This window comes from Equus quagga, chromosome 5 (genome assembly GCF_021613505.1).
Source record: "Equus quagga isolate Etosha38 chromosome 5, UCLA_HA_Equagga_1.0, whole genome shotgun sequence".
In the NCBI taxonomy this organism is placed as follows: domain Eukaryota; kingdom Metazoa; phylum Chordata; class Mammalia; order Perissodactyla; family Equidae; genus Equus; species Equus quagga.
The window spans coordinates 81,226,572-81,247,260 of NC_060271.1; the positions used below are offsets into that span (position 1 = coordinate 81,226,572).

The 20,689-nt window shown below is 39.5% G+C and overlaps 1 protein-coding gene across 2 annotated transcripts in view; it reads left to right on the forward strand.

Moving 5' to 3' along the window:
* Positions 1 to 1,223: 1,223 nt before the first annotated feature.
* Positions 1,224 to 20,689, forward strand: part of GFPT1 (glutamine--fructose-6-phosphate transaminase 1) — a 55,435-nt gene continuing 35,969 nt past the window's right edge. For both annotated transcript variants that reach the window (XM_046661048.1, XM_046661049.1), the window contains exons 1-3: positions 1,224 to 1,407; positions 12,092 to 12,199; positions 14,638 to 14,745. In XM_046661048.1, the coding sequence (XP_046517004.1) occupies positions 1,401 to 1,407; positions 12,092 to 12,199; positions 14,638 to 14,745 (223 nt within the window). In that variant the 5' untranslated portion in view covers positions 1,224 to 1,400. The remainder of the gene's footprint in view (positions 1,408 to 12,091; positions 12,200 to 14,637; positions 14,746 to 20,689) is intronic.

The following is a 20,689-nucleotide window of genomic DNA, read 5'->3' on the forward strand; positions in this document are numbered from 1 at the left end:
ACGTCCTCAAGTCTGTGTGGGGAGACAAAATAGATTTTCCCCAGGAGGTGGCATTTAAGTAGAGATGGGCCAGGGATTCCACAAAGAGTAACCAACATGTGCAAAAAATTTGAAAATGATGGCCCAGTGTAAAGGGCTGGAAGGTGAGGTAGGAAGAGAGCAGTAGTGTGAGGTAAGACCAGACATCTGGGGTCAGAAGTCCATGCACATTCTGCATGCCATCCAAGTGTTGATTTGATTCTACTCTAGAGCCATTAATAGAGTTATGGTAAACATCTACATTTGACTAAAGATACCATTTAAATCTTCCTAAAGCAAATGCTCAGGTAATAAATTCTCAGAAACATCATCTCTCTCTTGGCAGGAATGGTGCATTAATTCACAGAATTAATCTTTCATGAGTCAAACCTTAAGGATGTCAAATCTAGGCAATTCCTATGGTCTTCTCAGATGGGCTATCAGAAATCCGGGCCAGCAGAGTTTCTTAAGGAGAGGCGGATAGTGTTGGATATTTGAGCCTTACAATCTACCCCTCGCCCTCTGCAAGAAACTAGGAGTTAGAGAGGCAATGGCCAGTGTTGGGGATGGGGTGCGGAGAGCTTTTAGAGGCCAAGCATATCACACAGAGCTTCAGTCGAGAACTGAATTGCTTGTTAACAGAAAGACAGGCTGAACCTGAATGACGCTTTGCAGTTAGGATTTTGGGACCTCTTCTCCCTCACCTCACTCAATTCGTTTGTAACTCTTCTTCAGCCTAATGTCCCTTTTCTTCCCTGAGTTGTCTGTCTGTGCCCCAGGAGCCCCCTTTTTAGGCCTCCTGTTTTCCACCTTCTCTTTCCCCGCTTCGTGGGGTACCGGCGCCTGGGGCCCTGGACCGCACTAGGCGCCCTCCCCGAACGCTATTTGCTTTGCTAACAATTCCATCCTCCTTTCCTTATGCTTCCGTCATTCCTTGCCAGCCACCCAGTTTCTTCCTCCCCTACGGCGCAGTCCCTCCCGCTGCTCGCCCGAGGGCCGGGCGGCTCCAGGAACCTCAAGCGGATGCGGCCCGGAGCCGATGCCACGTCTCCGCCGCCAGCAGGCCAGCGCCTGCGTGGGCTCGGGGGCGGGGCGGCGCGGGGAGGCGGGATTTGTGCGTGAGAGGCGCGGGCGCCGCCCAATAGGACCTGCGGGCGGCGGCGGCGGCGGCGCGGTGCGCGCCGAGGGGCGGGGCCCGGCGGCAGTTGCTGTCGAGCCCGGGAGGTCGAGAAGGCTGTGGTTGTCTCGGCCGTCGCGTCCCGCAGGGAGTCTAGTCACCGCCGCCTGTCCCGCAAGCCCGCCCGTCACCCACAGGCTCGTGTGTACGCTGCCGACCTTGCCAGTCGCTCGCCGTTCGTCGTGTGAACCGCGCCTCCTGCATCATGTGCGGTAAGGGGGCCGCGGGCGGGGGGCGTGTTGCGAGGCGGTGCCGGGGTGTGCTGTGGACGTCGCCAAGGCCGGAGGCGCGGGCTGGAGCGGGAGTGTGGAGCGTGCGAGGTCTGGGTGATGGGTGGGGGGCGTCCCGCCGTGGCTGCGGGTGCTGGGGCCAGGGGCCGGCCTCTGCGAGCCGGAGGGGGTGTAGTGGACCTAAGCGGGCACCTGAGAGGAGGGCGGGCCCTAGAGGGGATCTGGGGGGCCGAAGGCGGCGGCCTTGCGGGGAGAGAACCACGAGGGAAGAGAAATGTCTGTATTGGAAAAAGAGAGAGGGCTGAGGGAACTGCGGTGTGGAGGGGAGTGTCCTCAAAAGAGTCCACCAGGTGAGTGAGCAACCTGTGTAACATTAGGTGAGGTCTCTCTGAACTGAACTTGCCTTCTCCTGGGATTTACCTTTTTGAAAATACTGATTTTTTGTTGCTTTCTTTTGGGCAGGCCCATTAGAAAACAGAACTATAGCTAGAGATACGACGATGGCATTACACATGGGCTTACTTTCTGCCACCCCCTGTCTCAACAGAAACCATTGCTAATCAATAAGTTGGCGAAGGGGCTTAGACTTGACCTTTGGTGGGAGATGTCCGGAAGTGACCGTGGTCATAGATCATACATCGTTTCTCACTTGCGTGTGCACTCGTTTAGAACACTTAACCTGTGAAAAATATTTGTCTGCATTTAACACGTTTTACCTAAAACAGTTAAAATGTAAAGTCGGAACCTTTTATTCCATATTTTGAGATTTAGTCGTTTTAATATTACCTAAAAGTGTTAAAAGGGGTTGTCGTCAGAATTATATCTGAAATGACTGATATGCTCTAAAATTGGTATTAACTTGGTCGTTGTCAGTAAAAAGAATCGTATTCTTACCGTTCTTATTGAAATTTACAATTGATCTTAACCGTGGAAGAAAGAACACTTTTTTCAGGGAAGTATGATTGTAATAGAGCTCTCTGGGAAACTTACTCTTTTAGGCTTTTGCAAGAAGAACCCAGCAGGAGTGGCTTGTCTCACTGGTGTATATTTTTCCTGTATTTAACTTTATGTTAATTTCAGCTTCTGAAAATGAGGAGTCCGTTTAAATTTAGAATAGATTAAAAAAAACCAGAAACACCTATAAATAGCTTGCTGAAATTATTAGAGCAGAGCTGACTTTGGAATCAGTTATACTATTGCTGTGTCTAGTTAGAGTGATTTTCCAAAACACTGAATTTAGTTTGGAGCTGTGAAGTAGTGAATTTTGCAAACTGGATAATCCCCAGTGTGCTTCATTTGGTAATTAACTGTTCCTGGATGATGAGGTGTGCGCCTAGTCAAGTACATAGCTTTCTGTTTGCAGGTCATTTCTTCATCTTGTTCCAGGAAAAAAGGGAGTCAAAGAACAATAAAACAACAAATCAGATCTGGTTTAGAAAAGGTTCAGATAAGGGTGAGGCTTTTAGGGTGAGACTGGCTATTGGGAGTTTTCACATAGCCGACATCCCCATTCCACAGAGTTTTTTACTGCTGAGGAAACAGGTTATAACCAATAAATAAAGAACCAGTATTTGAGGCATTTCTAAGGTCCTGTTTTTAACCCAGACCAGAGTTTTGCATGATTCCAGGAATAGGGTCCAGAATTTATTTCCTTTCTAATGTAAATTCTGAAAATTAACTGTTAAGACAAGTTTGTCTTTATTTTCCTCCCACATCTTAATTGTTGAAATAAAATTTCTAGGCAGAGAAGTTGACTGGGAATGAGATTAGACGGGAAAATTTAGAGGTTTACCTTCTGATCACTTGCTGCCTGTTCAAGTTTTTATAAAAGATTATTTGGTTTCAACATTGCAAAATGTCGAAGCAGAAGAATGAGGGCTGTATATTCTGTGATCTGCTTTTTCCAATTAGATATAATGATAAAACTGTTATAATTTGCCAGTTGTATTGGGATGATAGTAAGTGTTAATCAGGAAAAAAAAAGATTCTATGGTCAGGTAAATTTGGGGAGCAACAGATTAAACAGTGTTGAACTGGCTTTTTTCATTGGAGAACTTCTTGAGACCTTTAATGTGCTAATAAATGTTGTGAATTACCCAGAGAAGAATAGTGAGTCTATTTTCCGAATTTATTTTACCTTCCTCTTATTCTTGGTTCTTTTGGAATACCATTTTCCCCCTTTTTTTTTTTTTTTTTTGAGGAACATTAGCCCTGAGCTAATTGCTGCCAATCCTCCTCTTTTTGCTGAGGAAGACTGGCCCTGAGCTAAGATCCGTGCCCATCTTCCTCTGCTTTATTCATGGGACACCTACCACAGCATGGCTTTTGCCAATCGGTGCCATGTCTGCACCTGGGATCCGAACCGGCAAACCCCGGGCTTCGGAGAAGTGGAATGTGCAAACTTAACTACTGCGCTACCGGGCCGGCCCCCAACAGTTTGTCCTTTTTTATCTGTTTTACCTTTGGCTTTGGTGAGAGAGTGTCAAGTCACTTAAGCTACCCACAGCTTTTAACAGATTTTGCTGTTTTTATAAATGTGGGGTTATACGCTTCTGATCTGATGGTGTATATAAATGGATTTTTAGTAAATGAGGTCATATTTAAAAGCAGTAAGGGAGCTCGCAATTTAGAAGTAGCCTGAAATTAATCCTTAAAAAGTTTTTTTGTAATTATACTGTCTAATGGCTTTGTGGGTCATTGAGGGATGCTAAGACTGGCTGCTAGGATAAATCATAAAACCAGTACTATTACCATATCCTTAGAAATCATACTGGATATAAGGTAGTTGTGAAAGAAAATAATTAATTGCTTAATAAGCATTTCCTCAATTGTGTTCCCTGGGAAGGGAGAAGTTAATAAGTGCTGGTAATGAGCAGTAGACGGTAGGGAAGAGTTTTAAAACATAGAAGTTCGGGAAATTCCGCTTTTGGAGATTCACAGTTAGCAAGATTAAAGGTTCTAGGAAGTTCTACAAATAAACTTTTTATTTAACCCAGTATTTCTTAGATCTTTAATTGTGGAAACTTTCTTTCCCCTCATCCCTATTTAGCATCCTGAAAAATAGTGTTCTCTTTCTGTGGTTTGGGATTTTTTTTTTTTTTTTTTTTTTGCCGAGGAAGATTCACCCTGAGCTAACATCCATTGCCAATCTTCCTCTTTTTGCTTGAGGAAGATTCACCCTGAGCTAAGATCTGTGCCAGTCTTCCTCTATTTTGTATGTGGGTCACCACCACAGCATGGCCACTGCCAAGTGGTGTAGGTCTGTGCTTGGGAGCTGAACCTGGGCCGCCGAAGTGGAGCATGCTGAACTTAATTGCTAGGCCATAGGCTGGCCCCTGGTTTGGGAATTTTTTTTTTTTTAAGATTTTATTTTTCCTTTTTCTCCCCAAAGCCCTCTGGTACATAGTTGTATATTTTTAGTTGTGGGTCCTTCCAGTGGTGGCTTGTAGGACGCTGCTTCAGCATGGCTTGATGAGTGGTGCCACATCTGCCGCCAGGATCCGAACTGGTGAAACCCTGGGCTGCTAAAGTGGAGCGCGCAAACTTAACCACTTGGCCACGGGGCTGGCCCCTGGTTTGGGAATTTTTGACTGTACATTTCAGGTATCTAGAAAGCGTTAGAAGATATTTGAAGTGGTGTCTTTATACTTAGCACTGTGCCCTTTGGAGAGATGACTGAAACAAAGGAATCTCCTTGAAGGAATTGCTGTCTGGATGGAGGAAACAGTGAATACATATGCAGCAGGTGTGGGTGATAATACACAGTCTTTGTTCATTGCCATGTTAGAGACCACAAGTGGAATGAATAGAAATCCAGAGACTGGTTAGGTCAGGAACGTTCTGATGATAGGGCAGGACTTTTATGTTGAGGAATAGTGCTAGCTGATAGAGAACTAGTGCACTGTGAGAAATGTCATTGATGGCATATGTTACCCAACATCACCCAACAGTACATGGGGTCGGAAATAAATTGAGAACTACTGCCAGCAAGTTTGAAAGAAGAAATAGAAGTGCCTGGAAAAGAGGCCAAAAAACAGTGGTTAGAGGCAGTACGGTTCCAAAGTAGTATATTGCCTTGGGCAGAACCTGCAGAAGTGGAGAAAGATCATTCATGTTTAATATGGCAGAGAGAAGTTAAGTGCATTTGGCGATAAAGAAATCATTAGAAAAGTTGCATATTTGAAGACAGAAGGACCTGAGTTTGTGTTGAGGAGGAGGGCAAGTATAACACAAAGGGAGAGAGTATTGTGGAACTGGGGTCCCTGATCAGAGTTGAAAAGTTGAGTTCTAGAGCTGTGGTTCCTGACCTGTAAGCTGTGAAGTTACTTAGGATGTACTTTGGTTGATTCATACTCTAAACATTGTCTGTAAATTGAACAAAACTTGTTCTGGACACTGGATAATAAAAATTCAACCCCCTATTGTGTAGGATCCTCAAAATATTTCATTGTTAACAAAGTTCTGTATTCACAAAGTTGAGGAATCACTTGTCAAGAGTTACAAACAGAAGAGGCTGGTTCAGGGAGTAGTATGTGGAATATTTCTCTATTTTGAGCTTATAAGGAAGGAGAAGAGGGTATACAAGGTATTTTAATATTAAGATGAAGCCTTCACTTCTGTAAAGTGAGAATCTATGAAAAATGAGAAAGAGGCTGGGAAGAGAGAAATGAAGATTTGAGAGTAGTCTAGATTCTAGACTTTAGAATAGTATCTGGGGAGGTTTGACAGTTAGACAAGCAATGATTAACAGGATTGGTCAGCAGTTGGGAGGGCCCATATGAAAGTGGACCTGAAATGGGTGGACTTCACTGTAGGGGGTGCTCAGGGATACAGGAGTAAGAGCATAATTGTCAGGGTACTGAAAAATTGTGGTCTGATGTGATTGATCAGAGAGAAGTGGGAGAGATGGAATGTGTGAGGGTTTGTAAGCAAGAAGTGCATACGTTTTCTCAGGAAAGATGATGACATAGGTAGACTGTGAGAGAGTGTGTAATTAGAGTTGTCAGAGTTTAAACAGTGCTTCAAGTTCCAAAATGTTAAATGTGCAAGAGAGAAGTGTTATGGAGCTCCTTCCAGTGGCAACACATACTTACAGCAAAGTAGGGGACACTTGAGCCAGCATTTTTTTTTTTTTTGAGGAAGATTAGCCCTGAGCTAACTGCTCCCAATCCTCCTCTTTTTTCTGAGGAAGGCTGGCCCTGAGCTAACATCCGTGCCCATCTTCCTCTACTTTATGTGTGGGATGCCTACCACAGCACAGCTTGCCAAGCGGTGCCATGTCTGCACCTGGGATCTGAACTGGCGAACCCTGGGCTACCGAAGCAGATTGTGCACACTTAACCGCTGCGCCACCGGGCCGGCCCCTTAGCCAGCATTTTGTAAATAGGAAAAAGATTTTAAACAAAAAATGCACAAATTGAAATTTCTCATGGTGTCACTCCATATGATTTTTTCTTTGTGTTTTTAGGAGTGTAGAAAATTTATCTTAATTAATATTTCATCTTTTAAAGGAATCTTATCTGTACAATGTGCCTCTACAATTATAATATTGACTATGTTTTATGACAAATATCTAGTTTATGTATATAAGTTTAATTGCAGCATTGTTTGTAATTACAAAGAGTTAGAAAAACCTCAGTCAATAGGGGAATGGTTAGGTAAAATATGATAACTCTATTGTGGACTAGTATGCAGCCATTAAATAGAATAGGGTACATGTGTTATACTGACAGAAAGATGTCAGACATCTTAAGTAAGTGAAAAAATTACAGAACAATGTGTATAGTGTCTAATAAATGTATATTATGTGTTTAAAAAATACCCTAAAATCATATACATCTAGGTCCATATATGTAGAAAAATTCATGGCTGAAGGATTGGGACAATGTGTATGGGATTAATGGTGGTTGTCTCCCTGTGTGGAGGTAGAACGAGGAGATTTTCACGATTCATTCTGTAGCGTTTGTGTAATTTGAATTTTTAATGATGATAGTTAATTCATTTGTAACTTGTGTTATAAGAAAAATTTTTAAAATGAAACTTAAGTGGGATTGTGGATGGATTTTGATTCAAAAAATATGTAATTTAGAGAATGAATTTTAATAACACTGATGAATTGCACTGTCTAGGGTCTCAATATATTGAGTTTGTCATGTGAAAAAATATGTAAAATTTCTTATTCATAAGGGCATAAATTCAACCAGGAATAGGAAATTTAATGATTTGATTAGTCAGCTAAATTGCATTCACTTTTCATTTCAATAAGATTTAATAGTCTTTACTTAGACCTAGATTGGTTTCAACTACGTGTCAAGTCTGTAGTCCAGGTTGTATCTGAGTATTTTAAGCTGTTCCTAAGTGCATTTATGTCATTGAATTTTAAGTTGCCTTTTTCTGAGAAAGGTGCTTGTAGGTGCAAGCATCTGCTTCGGTTAGGGAGATATTTATTCCAAGTACATTCCATTAATAAGAAAACTTACACTATGGAAGCACATGCCATTTTGGGAGTAGAAAATCTCCTCTGCTCCATGCTTTGTGCTCTTGGAGCAGTTACTGAAGAGTGGTGGAGTTGACTTTTAGGCTTCTGTAGTTACGTTAAGCAGAACTGTTTATTGGGAGGTTTGATAAGACAAGTAGAAGACCTGAAATAGGGGTCAATCTAGTGATGTTTGTTGAATAAGCACCATTTTGAGTTATGAATACCTCCCTCTTAATCATCTCCTCCATGCCTCATTGGCTGGTCATTTGCCATTGTTTTTCCAGCTACCCCAAGATCACAGATAATTCACTAATCCCAACAGGTGGGCTGTCTTGGGCCAGCAGTGCTGTCAAGGGGTTGGTCTGTAAAATTGATAGATTCAACCTCTCTATCTCCCACTTTCCTAACCGGGGAAATTAGGTTAATCCTCTTTCTTCCTTCTCTCAGCATTATTACTTTGATCTTAGAAAATTTCTCTTACATGTGTCATTGTATTTTCCTTTCAGTTCCTGCTTAGTTATGTAAGGAGAAATATTGCTCCTACTTCTTCCTCTATTCCTACTCTTCTCATTTTCTTTGTTCTCATAGTGAACCAAAAAAGGACAGTAATGATTATTGGTAATCATTACTTCCTCTCTCAAGGAAAAGGCAGGTTTTGCATTGGAATTTGATATATGGTATTTCATTGAATCAAAGATGAAACTGTTTGGGAAATGCACCATTATTATATGGACCACAAAGAAAGAAAATATGAATGTCTTAAAAATCAATGCTATCAATATCTAAAGCCCTAGAAAGTATTCTGAAGATGCTTTCAGAATATCATAGGCTAAGTTGTCTGATTGTCTTTACCTTAAACCAGTGATGAATCTTAGCATCACTAGTAGTAGGGACCAACAGAAAATATAAAATATGTACTTGTGAATCATTCTTGCTCCCTATTTTTAACCTAACTCAATCAAGCCTTTAGATCTATCTTCCAGTTTACAGGAAGTACAAGGAATAGAGGAACTGGTTAAATCACACCATGTGGAAATAATTAGACACAGCTAGAAGGTGAGACATTCAAAAAGACAATTGGCCCCAGCTTGTCAATAAGTCAGTGTCTTGGGGAAAACAGGGCAGTTGGGGAGACCATTCTGGATTCAAAGAGACTTATGAGACATAACAATCAAATGTGAGGTATGATCTTTTATTATATCCTAGAGTGAACAAATCAGCTGTAAAAGACATTTTCTTGATAATAGGGAAAATTTGAATATGAACATTGTATTAGGCAGTATTAGAGCATGATCTTAGGTGCAATAATATGGTTTTGTAGAAAAATGTCCTCATATTTTATCTGTTACTTGGCTTTTAATTCATAACAATATATTCTGAAAACAATAAGACCCTTCACCAGGTTTCCAGTTTTAATTTGGTAGATACGATGATACACAGAACAAAATCATGTAAATGTTGTAACAAAGAAATGAGGCTCAGGAGAGAAGTGCAGACTGTAGAGGTATTAAAGTGTCAAAATCATCAGGAATGTCTCTAAAGCAATCAGAAAAGAATCCTCAGAAATCATAAACATCAAGTTGGAGGGGATGGTGAATGTCCTCAAATGTCAGAGGTGGGAAATATGTGGGCCTTGTGCTATCAATCCCCACGTAATAAATGTCCCAAAGCATTCATGGCTTTCCTTCCTGTTTAGAAAACGGGGCCACTGAATCCTTTTCAACGGTGTTCTCTACAGCCACTACCAGTTAGTGACTTGTTGGCACTTGCGTGAAACCTATTCTTCCATCTCTCAGTAAAACCTGGTCATTTCACAGAAGGGGAAGCTGAGGCAGGGTGGTATAGTGGAAAGCCTTGGGGGCACACATGAATTAAAAGAATTCGCAGCATTTCTTCAATGCGAGAGTACTTTTTTATGAGCTGACAAATGTTTAGTGTTAATTTTATTAGTTTATAAAATAGTTACAATTTTGTAATTTTGTTTGGAGGTAAGTCATGGCTTAGAAGATTCCTCTCTATATGAACTTGTGCTCAGGATCTCAAGATTCACACAGTGAACCAATGTAAACCAAGGAGATTGATGTTAGAAATAATATCAAAGTTGAATGCCAAGTTACATGTATTGAAAACAGTGAATTTAATATTGCATCACTCTGAATTTCCTTTTAAAAAATGTATTGGGTCTATAGCTTGTCTTAAAAACAGTTGGTTTTGTGTCAGCATTTAAGTTTTTTAAGTTGGTATTTGATTTTTATATTTAATCTTTAATTCCCCAAACGTATTACTTTTACCATCAGAATTAACGTTTCTTTAAAAAAAGAAGATTTTGTAATGAATTTTTCTGGATGGTACTGCATTATTGGGATTTGGCGGCTCTGGACTTCCTCTTCAAAGCTTTCCAGAGTGCCTCAGCCTGCAAACAATCCTCGACAGTGTAATATGTTTTATTAGTTAATGACCTTCCAATGAGCTAGGTTGTGTCCTCCTTTAGCAGATTATTTAGCTGATGGCTAGTCACAGGTGGTGGAGAGTAGACTAGTTGAGAATCGGTATTCTTTAGCACATTTATATTAAAGTGTTATTTTTGGAAAAGATTTATATTTTATGTACTGTCCTTTTATGATCTGATAAAAATACTTATTTGGGACTGATTGATAAAGATTAAATGTACACAGAAAACTAAGATCAGTGACCCATGGGGGAAAAAGTGTAGAACACAGAAAAGTTTGATTACAGTTGGATTATTGGTTTAGTTTCTTCATATTACAAATAGTTTATGAAGGAACAGCAGTAAAAACAAAAACCCCAGACCTCAGGCAGGATTGTGGTTTTGTGAAAGTGAGATACTTGTACAATACAATAACTTAAAAAATCTTTACAACTGTAAGGTTTATTTTTTTGGAATATGAATGAAATATAGGATTTCTGTAAGTCTTTGGGAATGTTCAAAAAATTGTTTCAGGTTGTTTGGGGTTTTAGTTTTAAAATATATATATATATATGTATTTTTGAAGAGCATGATAGTTTATTTCAAAAAAACTTGCACCGTACTGATCATGGTGGTCGGCATACACGTTATGATGGCTTTTTTGTTGGATATTAGAAGTGTGCTATTTTTATATGCTGAAATGTTTTGATAGGACCAAGCTCTTTGTAGAAATAAAGAGACCTTTTCAAATGGAAATGAAGGCTAGTCATTCTGAAGTTCTACCCCACAGAATTAATTTAATCCCCTTATGAATCAGTGGCATTATAGTATAATATAGTAAGAAAAGGGAGGGTTCTTTGATAAATAAGCAACTTAAACTTATACTTTCTTTCTTTTGATCTTCAGTTTTTCTGTATGTAAGCTATCCACCCTGGCCAAAGCACAACCATGGAAGCCCTTGGATGATTTCCGTGCTGCTGTTCCCAAAATGTGGATTTCCTTTGTCTGGGTCCCACTGCCTCTTTCTTTCCCACTCGGTTCACACTGTACTAGTCCTTTTATTTCTAGTTTTGCTTTTCCAAGTGATTGCTTCTTTTCTATGATTTCACGAGTTGTTAACATGTCTTATAGTTGTCTTTTGCTAGTATCTGTGAACAAGTGATCCAAGCCAGTTTCTCTTAAGATGATTATATATATTTTTTAGTTCATTTTCACCTATTAGACTACTTTGGTTGTAAGTATTTTCAACATCACTGATACTTACAAGTTATTTATTCTAAATGTTATTGACAACATGGTCATTTGAAGTTGAAAAATTATTCCATCTATATAGTTTTATAGGGCCCTATGTTGCTTAAAATACTTATTTCACAAAATGTTTTCCTTTAAACATATGCACAGTATTTAGGGCATAAACCAAAAATTTGTTGTTTGGTTAGTTTTTAGAAATTAGATTTCACTTGACAAAATGGCAATGAGGGAAGATTAATGACCAGCCTTATAAGCTTATTTGAAAAAGCTCTAAACGTTTATTTTGACGTATTTATTTCAATCTTTTATACTTATGAGAAATTCCCTTTTGAAAACGTTTCACTGCCTTTAAACAATTTAAAGTGAGGATTTTGTTTTTTAAAGATGGACTCTAGCTTTTCATTTTTGCACATCTTATCCTTAATTATGCAAATGAGAATTTTGTCATGCTTATATTAATTTTGATTGTTTAGACAGAATTTTCTATTAAATAATTTGTTTCTTTGCAGGTATATTTGCATACTTAAACTACCATGTTCCTCGCACAAGACGAGAAATCTTGGAGACCCTAATCAAAGGCCTTCAGAGACTGGAGTACAGAGGATATGATTCTGCTGGTATTTCCTTTTAAATAAATTTAAATTCTTTTAAATAAATTTAAAAAATATTATAGTTTTGCATGATTCTTGAGTCTAAATAGAGAGGTTTTTTTAATTTGTTTTAGGTGACTAGATTCTTTAGTAATGTCTGTTGGGTTGTTTCAGGTAAATCTAAAATCTGAAGAATTTTTTAGAATTAATTTTTTTTGGGGTAACTGGTTTATAACATTATGTAAATTTCAGGTGTACCTCATTGTATTTTGATTTCTGTGTAGATTACGTCATGTTCACACCCAAAGACTAATTACCATCCTTCACCATACACATGCGCCCTGACCCCTTTCACCCTCCTCCCTTTCCCCCTCCCCTCTGGTAATCACCAATCTAATTTGAAGAATTTTTATATTTTATCATGTATAAAGGGTTTGTTCATGTAATTTCAAAAGTATTAGCATTTATGTAGAGTATTGCTTCTTACGGGTATCTTCTTTTGTTAACAATGTTACCATAAAAACATAAATCACATGAGGCATTTTCATGGTAGAACAAAGTTCTTGAAGGCTTTCCTCTATAAATTATCTTTTTTCTTTCCTGTAACTTTAATTTCTTTGTCTCTAAGGATTCTGTGATTTGGCATATAAACTTGCTTAAGATTCTTCTATCTTAAATAAATGACAAAGCAAATAAAAATAACTTTTTGTCAATCTTAGGTTCTACTCTTGCTCCTTCCCTTAACTGTGTCAGGGGTCTCCAAGACCACCCTCAGATTCAGTGATTTCCTAGGAGGATTCAGCATCTAGTTGTACTCACGGCTATGATTTATTACAACCAAAGAATACAATGCAAAAATCAGCAAAGGGAAAAGTTGCACAGAGTGAAGTCTGGAGGAAACCAGGCACAGGCTTCTAAGATTTCTCTCCCGGTGAAGTCACACAGGATGTGCTTAATTTCCCCAGGGAGTTGTGATAACGTGTGAAATGTATACCAGGGAAGCTCATTAGTAACTCAGTGCCCAGAGCTTTTACTGGGGGCTATTTACATAGACACCCTCTGCCTGACGTACCAGGATTCTAGACTCCTAAAAGGGAAGCAGATGTTCAACATGAGCCACATTGTTTGCATCAACAGTTCAGGTGCTGTGAGCCACTTGTAATCAGTTGGAGCAGTGGGAACCCTCCTGAAATCCAAGTTCCCAGGTGCCAGCCAAGGGCCAACTTTACAGGCAGGCCTTTCTAAGGATAGTAGTGTCAGACCTGCCGTGTTAACTCTTTTCTGTACACTTACCATTGCGAGATGCAATGGGCATTTATCTTTCATGACTTTCTTTAGATAATGGAAAGTCAGTTCCTCAACCCCTTTGTTCCTAAAATTCTCTCCTGCCTTAGCTTCTCTGATAACACATCTTCCTCATTCTCTTCCTAACACACTGATTATTTATTTTCTCTCTGCTTTGGGGGCTCCTTTCCTTCTACTTATTACGTAAATATTTATGTTCTTCAAGATACTTTCCTAGGCCCACTTTCCTTCTTATTTTGTATTTTCATGGGTGAGCTCTGACTTCATCAACCTCCTATATGTTGATGACTTACAGTTCAGATGTATTTCCCAAGCTGTAGATGTGTATTTCCACCTGCATCCTAGAAAGTTCTCCCTGGATAAATTTCTCCCTGGGTAAATTTCTCCACGATATTGTAAACTTTGCATGTTCAGAATTGAACTGAGTACATTCCAGTTCTCACTTCACTATCTACTCTATTCTTTCTGTGTTCCTTTTATCAACAGTCATTCAACAAGTCCTTTGACCCTAGGAGTATCTCAGACTTCTGCTTTCTCATCTTACTCGCAGTCAGTTTTACGTCTTAATAGCACTTATCTCTGTCTTCATTACCATTCTTTACTTCAGACCCTCCTCATTTGTGCTTTGCTATGACTATAACTTCTGATGGCTGATTTCTTCTTCTTTCTCCTCCTCCAGTCTATCCTCTCCACTGTTTCCAAAGAGAGTTTTCTACATGTTTTTGCCATGTGATTTCTCTACTTAAAACTACTCAGTGCTTTTTCCAGTACCTTCAGGGTAGCTTTTTCAAATTTCTTAGGAGCTTTAGATTCTCAAGAGATGTGTTCCCTGACATTCCCTCTTAATCTCCCTTCTGAGGTGGGTGCATATCTTCTACGTTTCTCCATTGTTCTTCAGCTGCAGCCTGTAGTACGTTTATTATAACCTAATCCACACTGTACTATAATTATTTTTTCCTTGTCTATTAGAAATTTGAGGATAGGAACTGAGTTATTTTCATTTTTGTCTCTAGCAACTATCATGGTTCTTGGCACATGAATTGATAAATAGGTGAATTAATTAGATGAAAGTATTTTTTAATTAAAAATTTTGCCTTACAATGATAATGTAAGTAATAGCCAGTTTCTAAATCTTGCTTTTCTGCCTCTTGATGATTTAGGTGTGGGATTTGATGGAGGCAATGACAAAGACTGGGAAGCCAATGCCTGCAAAATCCATCTCATTAAGAAGAAAGGGAAAGTCAAAGCACTGGATGAAGAAGTTCACAGTAACGTACTTAGTTTGATTTGTGCCCCCCCCCTTCTCTTCCTTCTCTCTTCTCTACCAAATTACCTTCTCTCTCGTATTTTGGGGCCCATTTTAAGACAGTGATACTTAAAGTTGAAGAGAAGGAAGAAAAGTAATTTTGTTACTGTCTGTACTGGTTTTAAAATGTACCTGAGCTTCAAAAATGATCATATTAACTAGGGAAGGAAATTAGTTAGGTGCATTGTGTTCAGAGCAAGCTCAGTGTCCTCAAATAAAGTAGCCACAGTTCCTGAGGAAGGGCCTTTCCTAGGTGAAAGGGATTTTTACGGGTGCCCTGATTCATGTGTCTTCACTTTGGACTACATGCCTAGTTTAGATGTATAATAAGTCTGGATATTGCACCTTTTAGTAGGTCTGATATAATCAGGTAAGTATCATCTTTTTCTCTGATGATTTTCTTACTCCTCTGGCATACAGTAGTTGCGCACAGATACATACTCCATTAAAGATGATATACTTCTCAGTGTTGAGTTCATAACATTATGCTTGTACATTTTATTTTTTCATAGGAAACTTGAAAATGAAACAGAAACTTTCAAGTACATTGATTGAATAAACATTTAAAAAGTCTCCCCCCAAAAGCAGGAAGTAGCAGGTTTTTTATGTACCTGCTCAAATGGATGCCATCATAATCATTGTCAAAGGAGTACAGCTAAAAGAGGAAAATGATGAATTTCGTTATTTTTTTTCACATAAACTAAATATTTAGCTCTCTAGTACTTGTTTAACAAATTAAATCAATAGTTATTTTGTGTGTATTGTGGCTAAGATTGGCTAGGGATAAAGCAGGCACCCAAATTACAGGTAAAGAAGGCACTGCACTTCAAAAACTGTAGTATAAATGTTCTGCCTACTTCCTTTACTGCATCCTGTATACCAGGCTGAGTACAGTAGATTCTTTAGTAGACAATAAAACAAATTGTTGTGAGATTCAGGAGAGAGAAAGTTCCCCCAAGTTGGGGAGACTGGGGATACATAGGGAATGGCTGCTGATTATATTTGGGCAGTGAAGGTGAGAAGGAAAAGCCTTCCGAGCGCAATGGCTTGGGTAAAGATACGAATAAGGGAGGCATGGGGGCCGGCCTGGTGGCGCAGCAAGTTCGCACATTCCGCTTCGGCGGCCCGGGGTTCACCAGTTCAGATCCCAGGTGTGGACATGGCACCACTTGTCAAGCCATGCTGTGGTAGGCGTCCCACATATAAAGTAGAGGAAGATGGGCAAGGATGTGAGCTCAGGGCCAGTCTTCCTCAGCAAAAAGAGGAGGATTGGCAGTAGATGTTAGCTCAAGGCTAATCTTCCTAAGAAAAAAATAAATAAAAAGAATAGGGAAGGCAAGTTTGTTGATGGAGTGGTAGGTAGTCCTTTTTATCTATGTTATTGGTAGACAGGTATGGGAGGCTGGAAGGGCAGATTATGACTAGAATCACCAGGTTTGGATGTCAACCTGTTGAAATATACCTCCTCCTTTCCTGTGGGAAAGTCAGGAAGTAGTGGAGAAATGAGAACTTGTAGACATTGCTGATGAATTTGTAACTGATAAATCACTTTGAAGAGCAATCTAACAATCTTTAAAGGGGAGATGCCTATACCTGTGACTAAGCACTTTCCACTCTTGGGCGTATACTTGAAAAATACCCTGTGGGTGAGGAGACATGACAAGATCGATTGCAGCAAAATTTAGAAACAGCCTAAATGTCTACCAGTAAGGGAATAGGAGAATTGGTTGTGATGATACTACATGACCACATGTAGCTTTTGAAAGGAGTGATCTGGTTCTGCATGTGGGGACGTGGATAATTCCTGGGAACCTGATGTTGAGTGAAAAGAGCAACCTGCAAAAGGATCTGTAAAGTGTAGGACCACTTAAAAAACACAAAAGAATACTATCAGTTATGAACACATATTAGCATAATAGAAGTCTAACAGTACAGGTAGGAAAGCTGTACATCAACTTGAGAATCCTCTGGGAGGAATGAGATGGGGCAGGGTATAAAGGAGGTATCAACTGCATTTTTTTTTTTTTTTTGGAGGAAGATCAGCCCTGAACTAACTGCTGCCAATCCTCCTCTTTTTGCTGAGGACGACTGGCCCCGAGCTCACCTCCGTGCCCATCTTCTTCTACTTTATATGTGTGACGCCTACCACGGCATGGCTTGCCAAGCAGTGCCATGTCCGCACCCGGGATCCGAACTGGCAAAACCCGGGCCAGTGAATCGGAATGTGTGAACTTGAGCTGTGCCACCAGGCCGGCCCCTCAACTACATTTTTACATTTTATATCTTAAAAAAGATCTAAAGCTCAAATGGCTAGATGTTAACATTTGTTAACTCTAGGTATAGATATTTGGATGTTTGTGATGTTTATTTTATTATTCCCAGTGAGTTTCAATATGTTTGACCTGTTAAAACAAAAGGGAAGGAATATATCTCAGAAAAGAAAAGGCCATTAGATTGGTGGAGTAAGAGGTATTGGCAACTCTGACCTTGAAAATAATAGCTAACATTTATCGATTGCTTTCTGGGTCTCAGGCACTCTTGTAAGTGCTTTCTGTGTGTTAACTCATTTATTCCTCATTATTACTCATGAAGTAGGTAAAATTATCATCGTCATTTTGCAGATGAGGAAATTCAAATACAGAGAATTAGGTACTGTCATTATATGGTGTTGGCAGTAAAGACAGTGAGTTTTGGGGCAAAGGCAGGGCTACTGTTCTCGGGAGTGACAATAATTAAAGGTTTTCCTACAGTTTATATCTTAGAGAATATGTAAAACACAAATGGCTGTATGCTAACGTGTGATATCTCTGGGTATAGGTATTTGAGTGTTATTGCCAGCAAATTTAAATGTTTGAACTATTAAGAAAAAGAGACAGAAGGATGACATCTGAGAAAAGGTACGCAGAGGGCAGGAAGCCTTGAGCGTGAAGGTGGTGGGAAGATAGAAGATCAAATAAGAAAGGTATTGAGGGATTATAGCTTCAGAACATCAAGGCATAGGTGGGGGAGTTAGCCTTTACAGGAGTCAAAGGTAAAAGAAAAGCTAAGTAAAACAGAGTTATGAGGTGAGGGCAAAAAGCTGAGAGAAGTGGAAATTGAGGGACTGTAGGTAGGACTGAGGAATGAGGAGAGTAGAAAAGATGTCCTGAGCTGTTGTGGAATTGAATGAGCTGTCAACTTAATGAATAAGGAGCATGGATGCATGTTCCTTAAATGACATCAGTGAAATAGGCTTGGTAATTACCATGAACTTGAAATGGACTCAATTTACAGAATTTTGTGACTTTCTTCAATGTTGCTTAGCAGCTTAGGGGCTGGGGGGAGAAGAGAAAACTGAGTGTGGGGGTTATCTAGACTTAAGGTTCAACAGAGGGCTTTAGAACAGGGGTAACATTGAATAAGGAAGAGTCAGGGGTTAGAAGTCATGATTCATTTATAAAACGTAGGAAATAGTTGTTACAAGGAATGTGCTTATTGTCATAGCAGTGATTTTTTCTTATTAGACATTAGATAATATTCCTTTGGCAGCAGTGAAATGGGTATGGTAATTACTGTAAATTTGAAATGGATTCAATTTACAGACTCTTGTTACTTTCTCCAGTGTGGCTTGCCAGCATGTGTGGAGAGATGCTGCTTTAATTATAGTCAGCCTGAAAACGAGTCAGATATTTTCATTGCTTACATTAGCCTGTTAAATAGTGATACACAGTAATCCTTTACTTTTCTGAAGGTTATTTATCAGGTCACCCTAATTATTCAGAACACAGGTAAGCTAGGAAAGATAGATTGATGATGTTATCCGTTCATTGAGTGAGCTATCCAATAAAAATTTGAGTATCTGCCTTATTTAGCTCTTAGTGCTTAGGATTCAAAGATAATAAGGCAGGCTACTGCTTTTGTAGAACTCAAATTCTGATGGAAGCCAGGTTAACTTGTCACAAATGTAATAGTACAGCAGAGTACCACATTGTGGTTTTATCTTAGGCTCTGGAGTCACAGATTTGGGTTCAAATCCTATCTCTCTTTCCTCTTAACTATGACCTATGGCAGCTTCTGTGACTTCTTTGAGCCTCAGTTTCTTTGCCTGTAAAGTGGAGACATTAAGTACCCACCTCACAGTGTAATGTGAGGATTCAATAACGAATGAATATGTATTGGGTGCCTTTTATATACCAGCCATTGTTCTAGGCCCTGAAGACAAAACAGAGAACAAGATAGGCAAACCCTCTGCCCTGATGGAACTTACTGTTTAGTGAGATGGCCAGACAACAAACAAATATATAATGTTAGGTAGTGATTAGTGCTATGAAGAAAATATATGGTAGAGGTGACATTTGAGCAGAGACCATGTGATTGTCTGAAAGAAGAATTCTAGGCAGAGGGAACACCATGTACAAAGCCCCGTGTGGGCTTGGGCTGCTTATGGCTGAAAGTTAGTGGGGCCAGAGCACAGCGAGGGAGGGGGAGAGTGGCAGGAGATGAAGCTAGAGAGGTGGCTGAGGGCTGGGTCAGGTAGTGTCTCAAGGACGATGGATTTTACTATGCATGTCGTGGGAAACCACTGGAAAACGGTGTGTAGGGGAGTGACATGATCTGACTTCTGATTTGAAAGGATCACTTTGGTTGGCGTGCAAAGACTAGGTTGTACAGAGGGAGGATTGGACACAGGGGGAACAGTTAGGATTCTGTTGAAGTAGTCAAGGCGAGAGATGATGGTGACTGGGGTCACAGTGATAGGGAGAGAGTGGTGAGGAGTCCCTACAACCTAGCACAAAGTAAGTTCTCAGTAGATGTTAGCTATTATTTGTAAAAGGTGTGTTGAGAGCTAGTAATTGGAGAGGGGTAGGAGATGTGGATGGAAAGGTAGGTGGGGGGCAGATGGTGAAGGACCTTGTATGCCATGAAAAGGTGTTGGAGCTTTATCTTGAGAAAAGTGGCTCTCTAGTTGTGTGTTAGAATTTGAGGATCTTTTTGCAAATCCCTGTGACTGGGTTTAGGATTATTCATATGTGCAATAGGGATATAAACCACTTTTTTAAGCAATGCAAGTCTGTTCAAGGATTTTAAGCCTTATTTCCTAATCAGATTTGTGTTTTAGAATGACCTCTCATTAGCCAGTATAAAAACCACAGCGAGTGTGTGCTAAAGTGCATGGACTTTCCTATTCAGACTTCTGAGCAATTTGTTCTTGATTTAGACCGAATTCTCACAAGCTTTATTATCTAGTTTCTTAGCCAAATGAATTTTATATTTAGGAAATTAGAAGGAGGGCATTATTAGTAAATAACTAGAACTGTCCATTTTTTTTCTGGAAGAAGCAAGAAGAGACAGCTCATAGGGAAAAGGAATTAGAAAGCTGCTTTTCAAGATAAAGGAGCATCAATCTGTAACCCCATACTTTCATAGTGTTGCTCTGTTCTTGAGAACCTGTTCTTTGATTTTGGAAGTGCTCCATAATTGCAGTTTATATTGTGAGATATGTTTACATTTACTGGGGACCAAAGAAATTGCAGTCATAAGGTTGTGTGACGTTGAGAGAATGAATTTATTTTTACATGTCTAATTAAAATGATACTGATTTTTTTCCAAGGCAAGGATTAAATATAGATTTTTAAAAATCACGTTAACTCTTTTTGTCCTTAACTCTTGAATTTGAAAATTTCCAAGACTCCAGAAAAGTTGAAAGAATAGTACATTAATCACCTCTATATTTCATCTAGCTTTACAAATTGTTAACATTTTGTCACATTTGCTTTATCTCTTTGTATATAGTTTTTTGGTTGTTATTGGAACCATTCACCCTAAATATTTTGGCTGCATTAACCTCTCTAAGTCTTTTAATTACTATTTTGAATATGCCTGATCATCAGTTTTAATAATTGTATATTCCAGGTGAGTAGCACTGT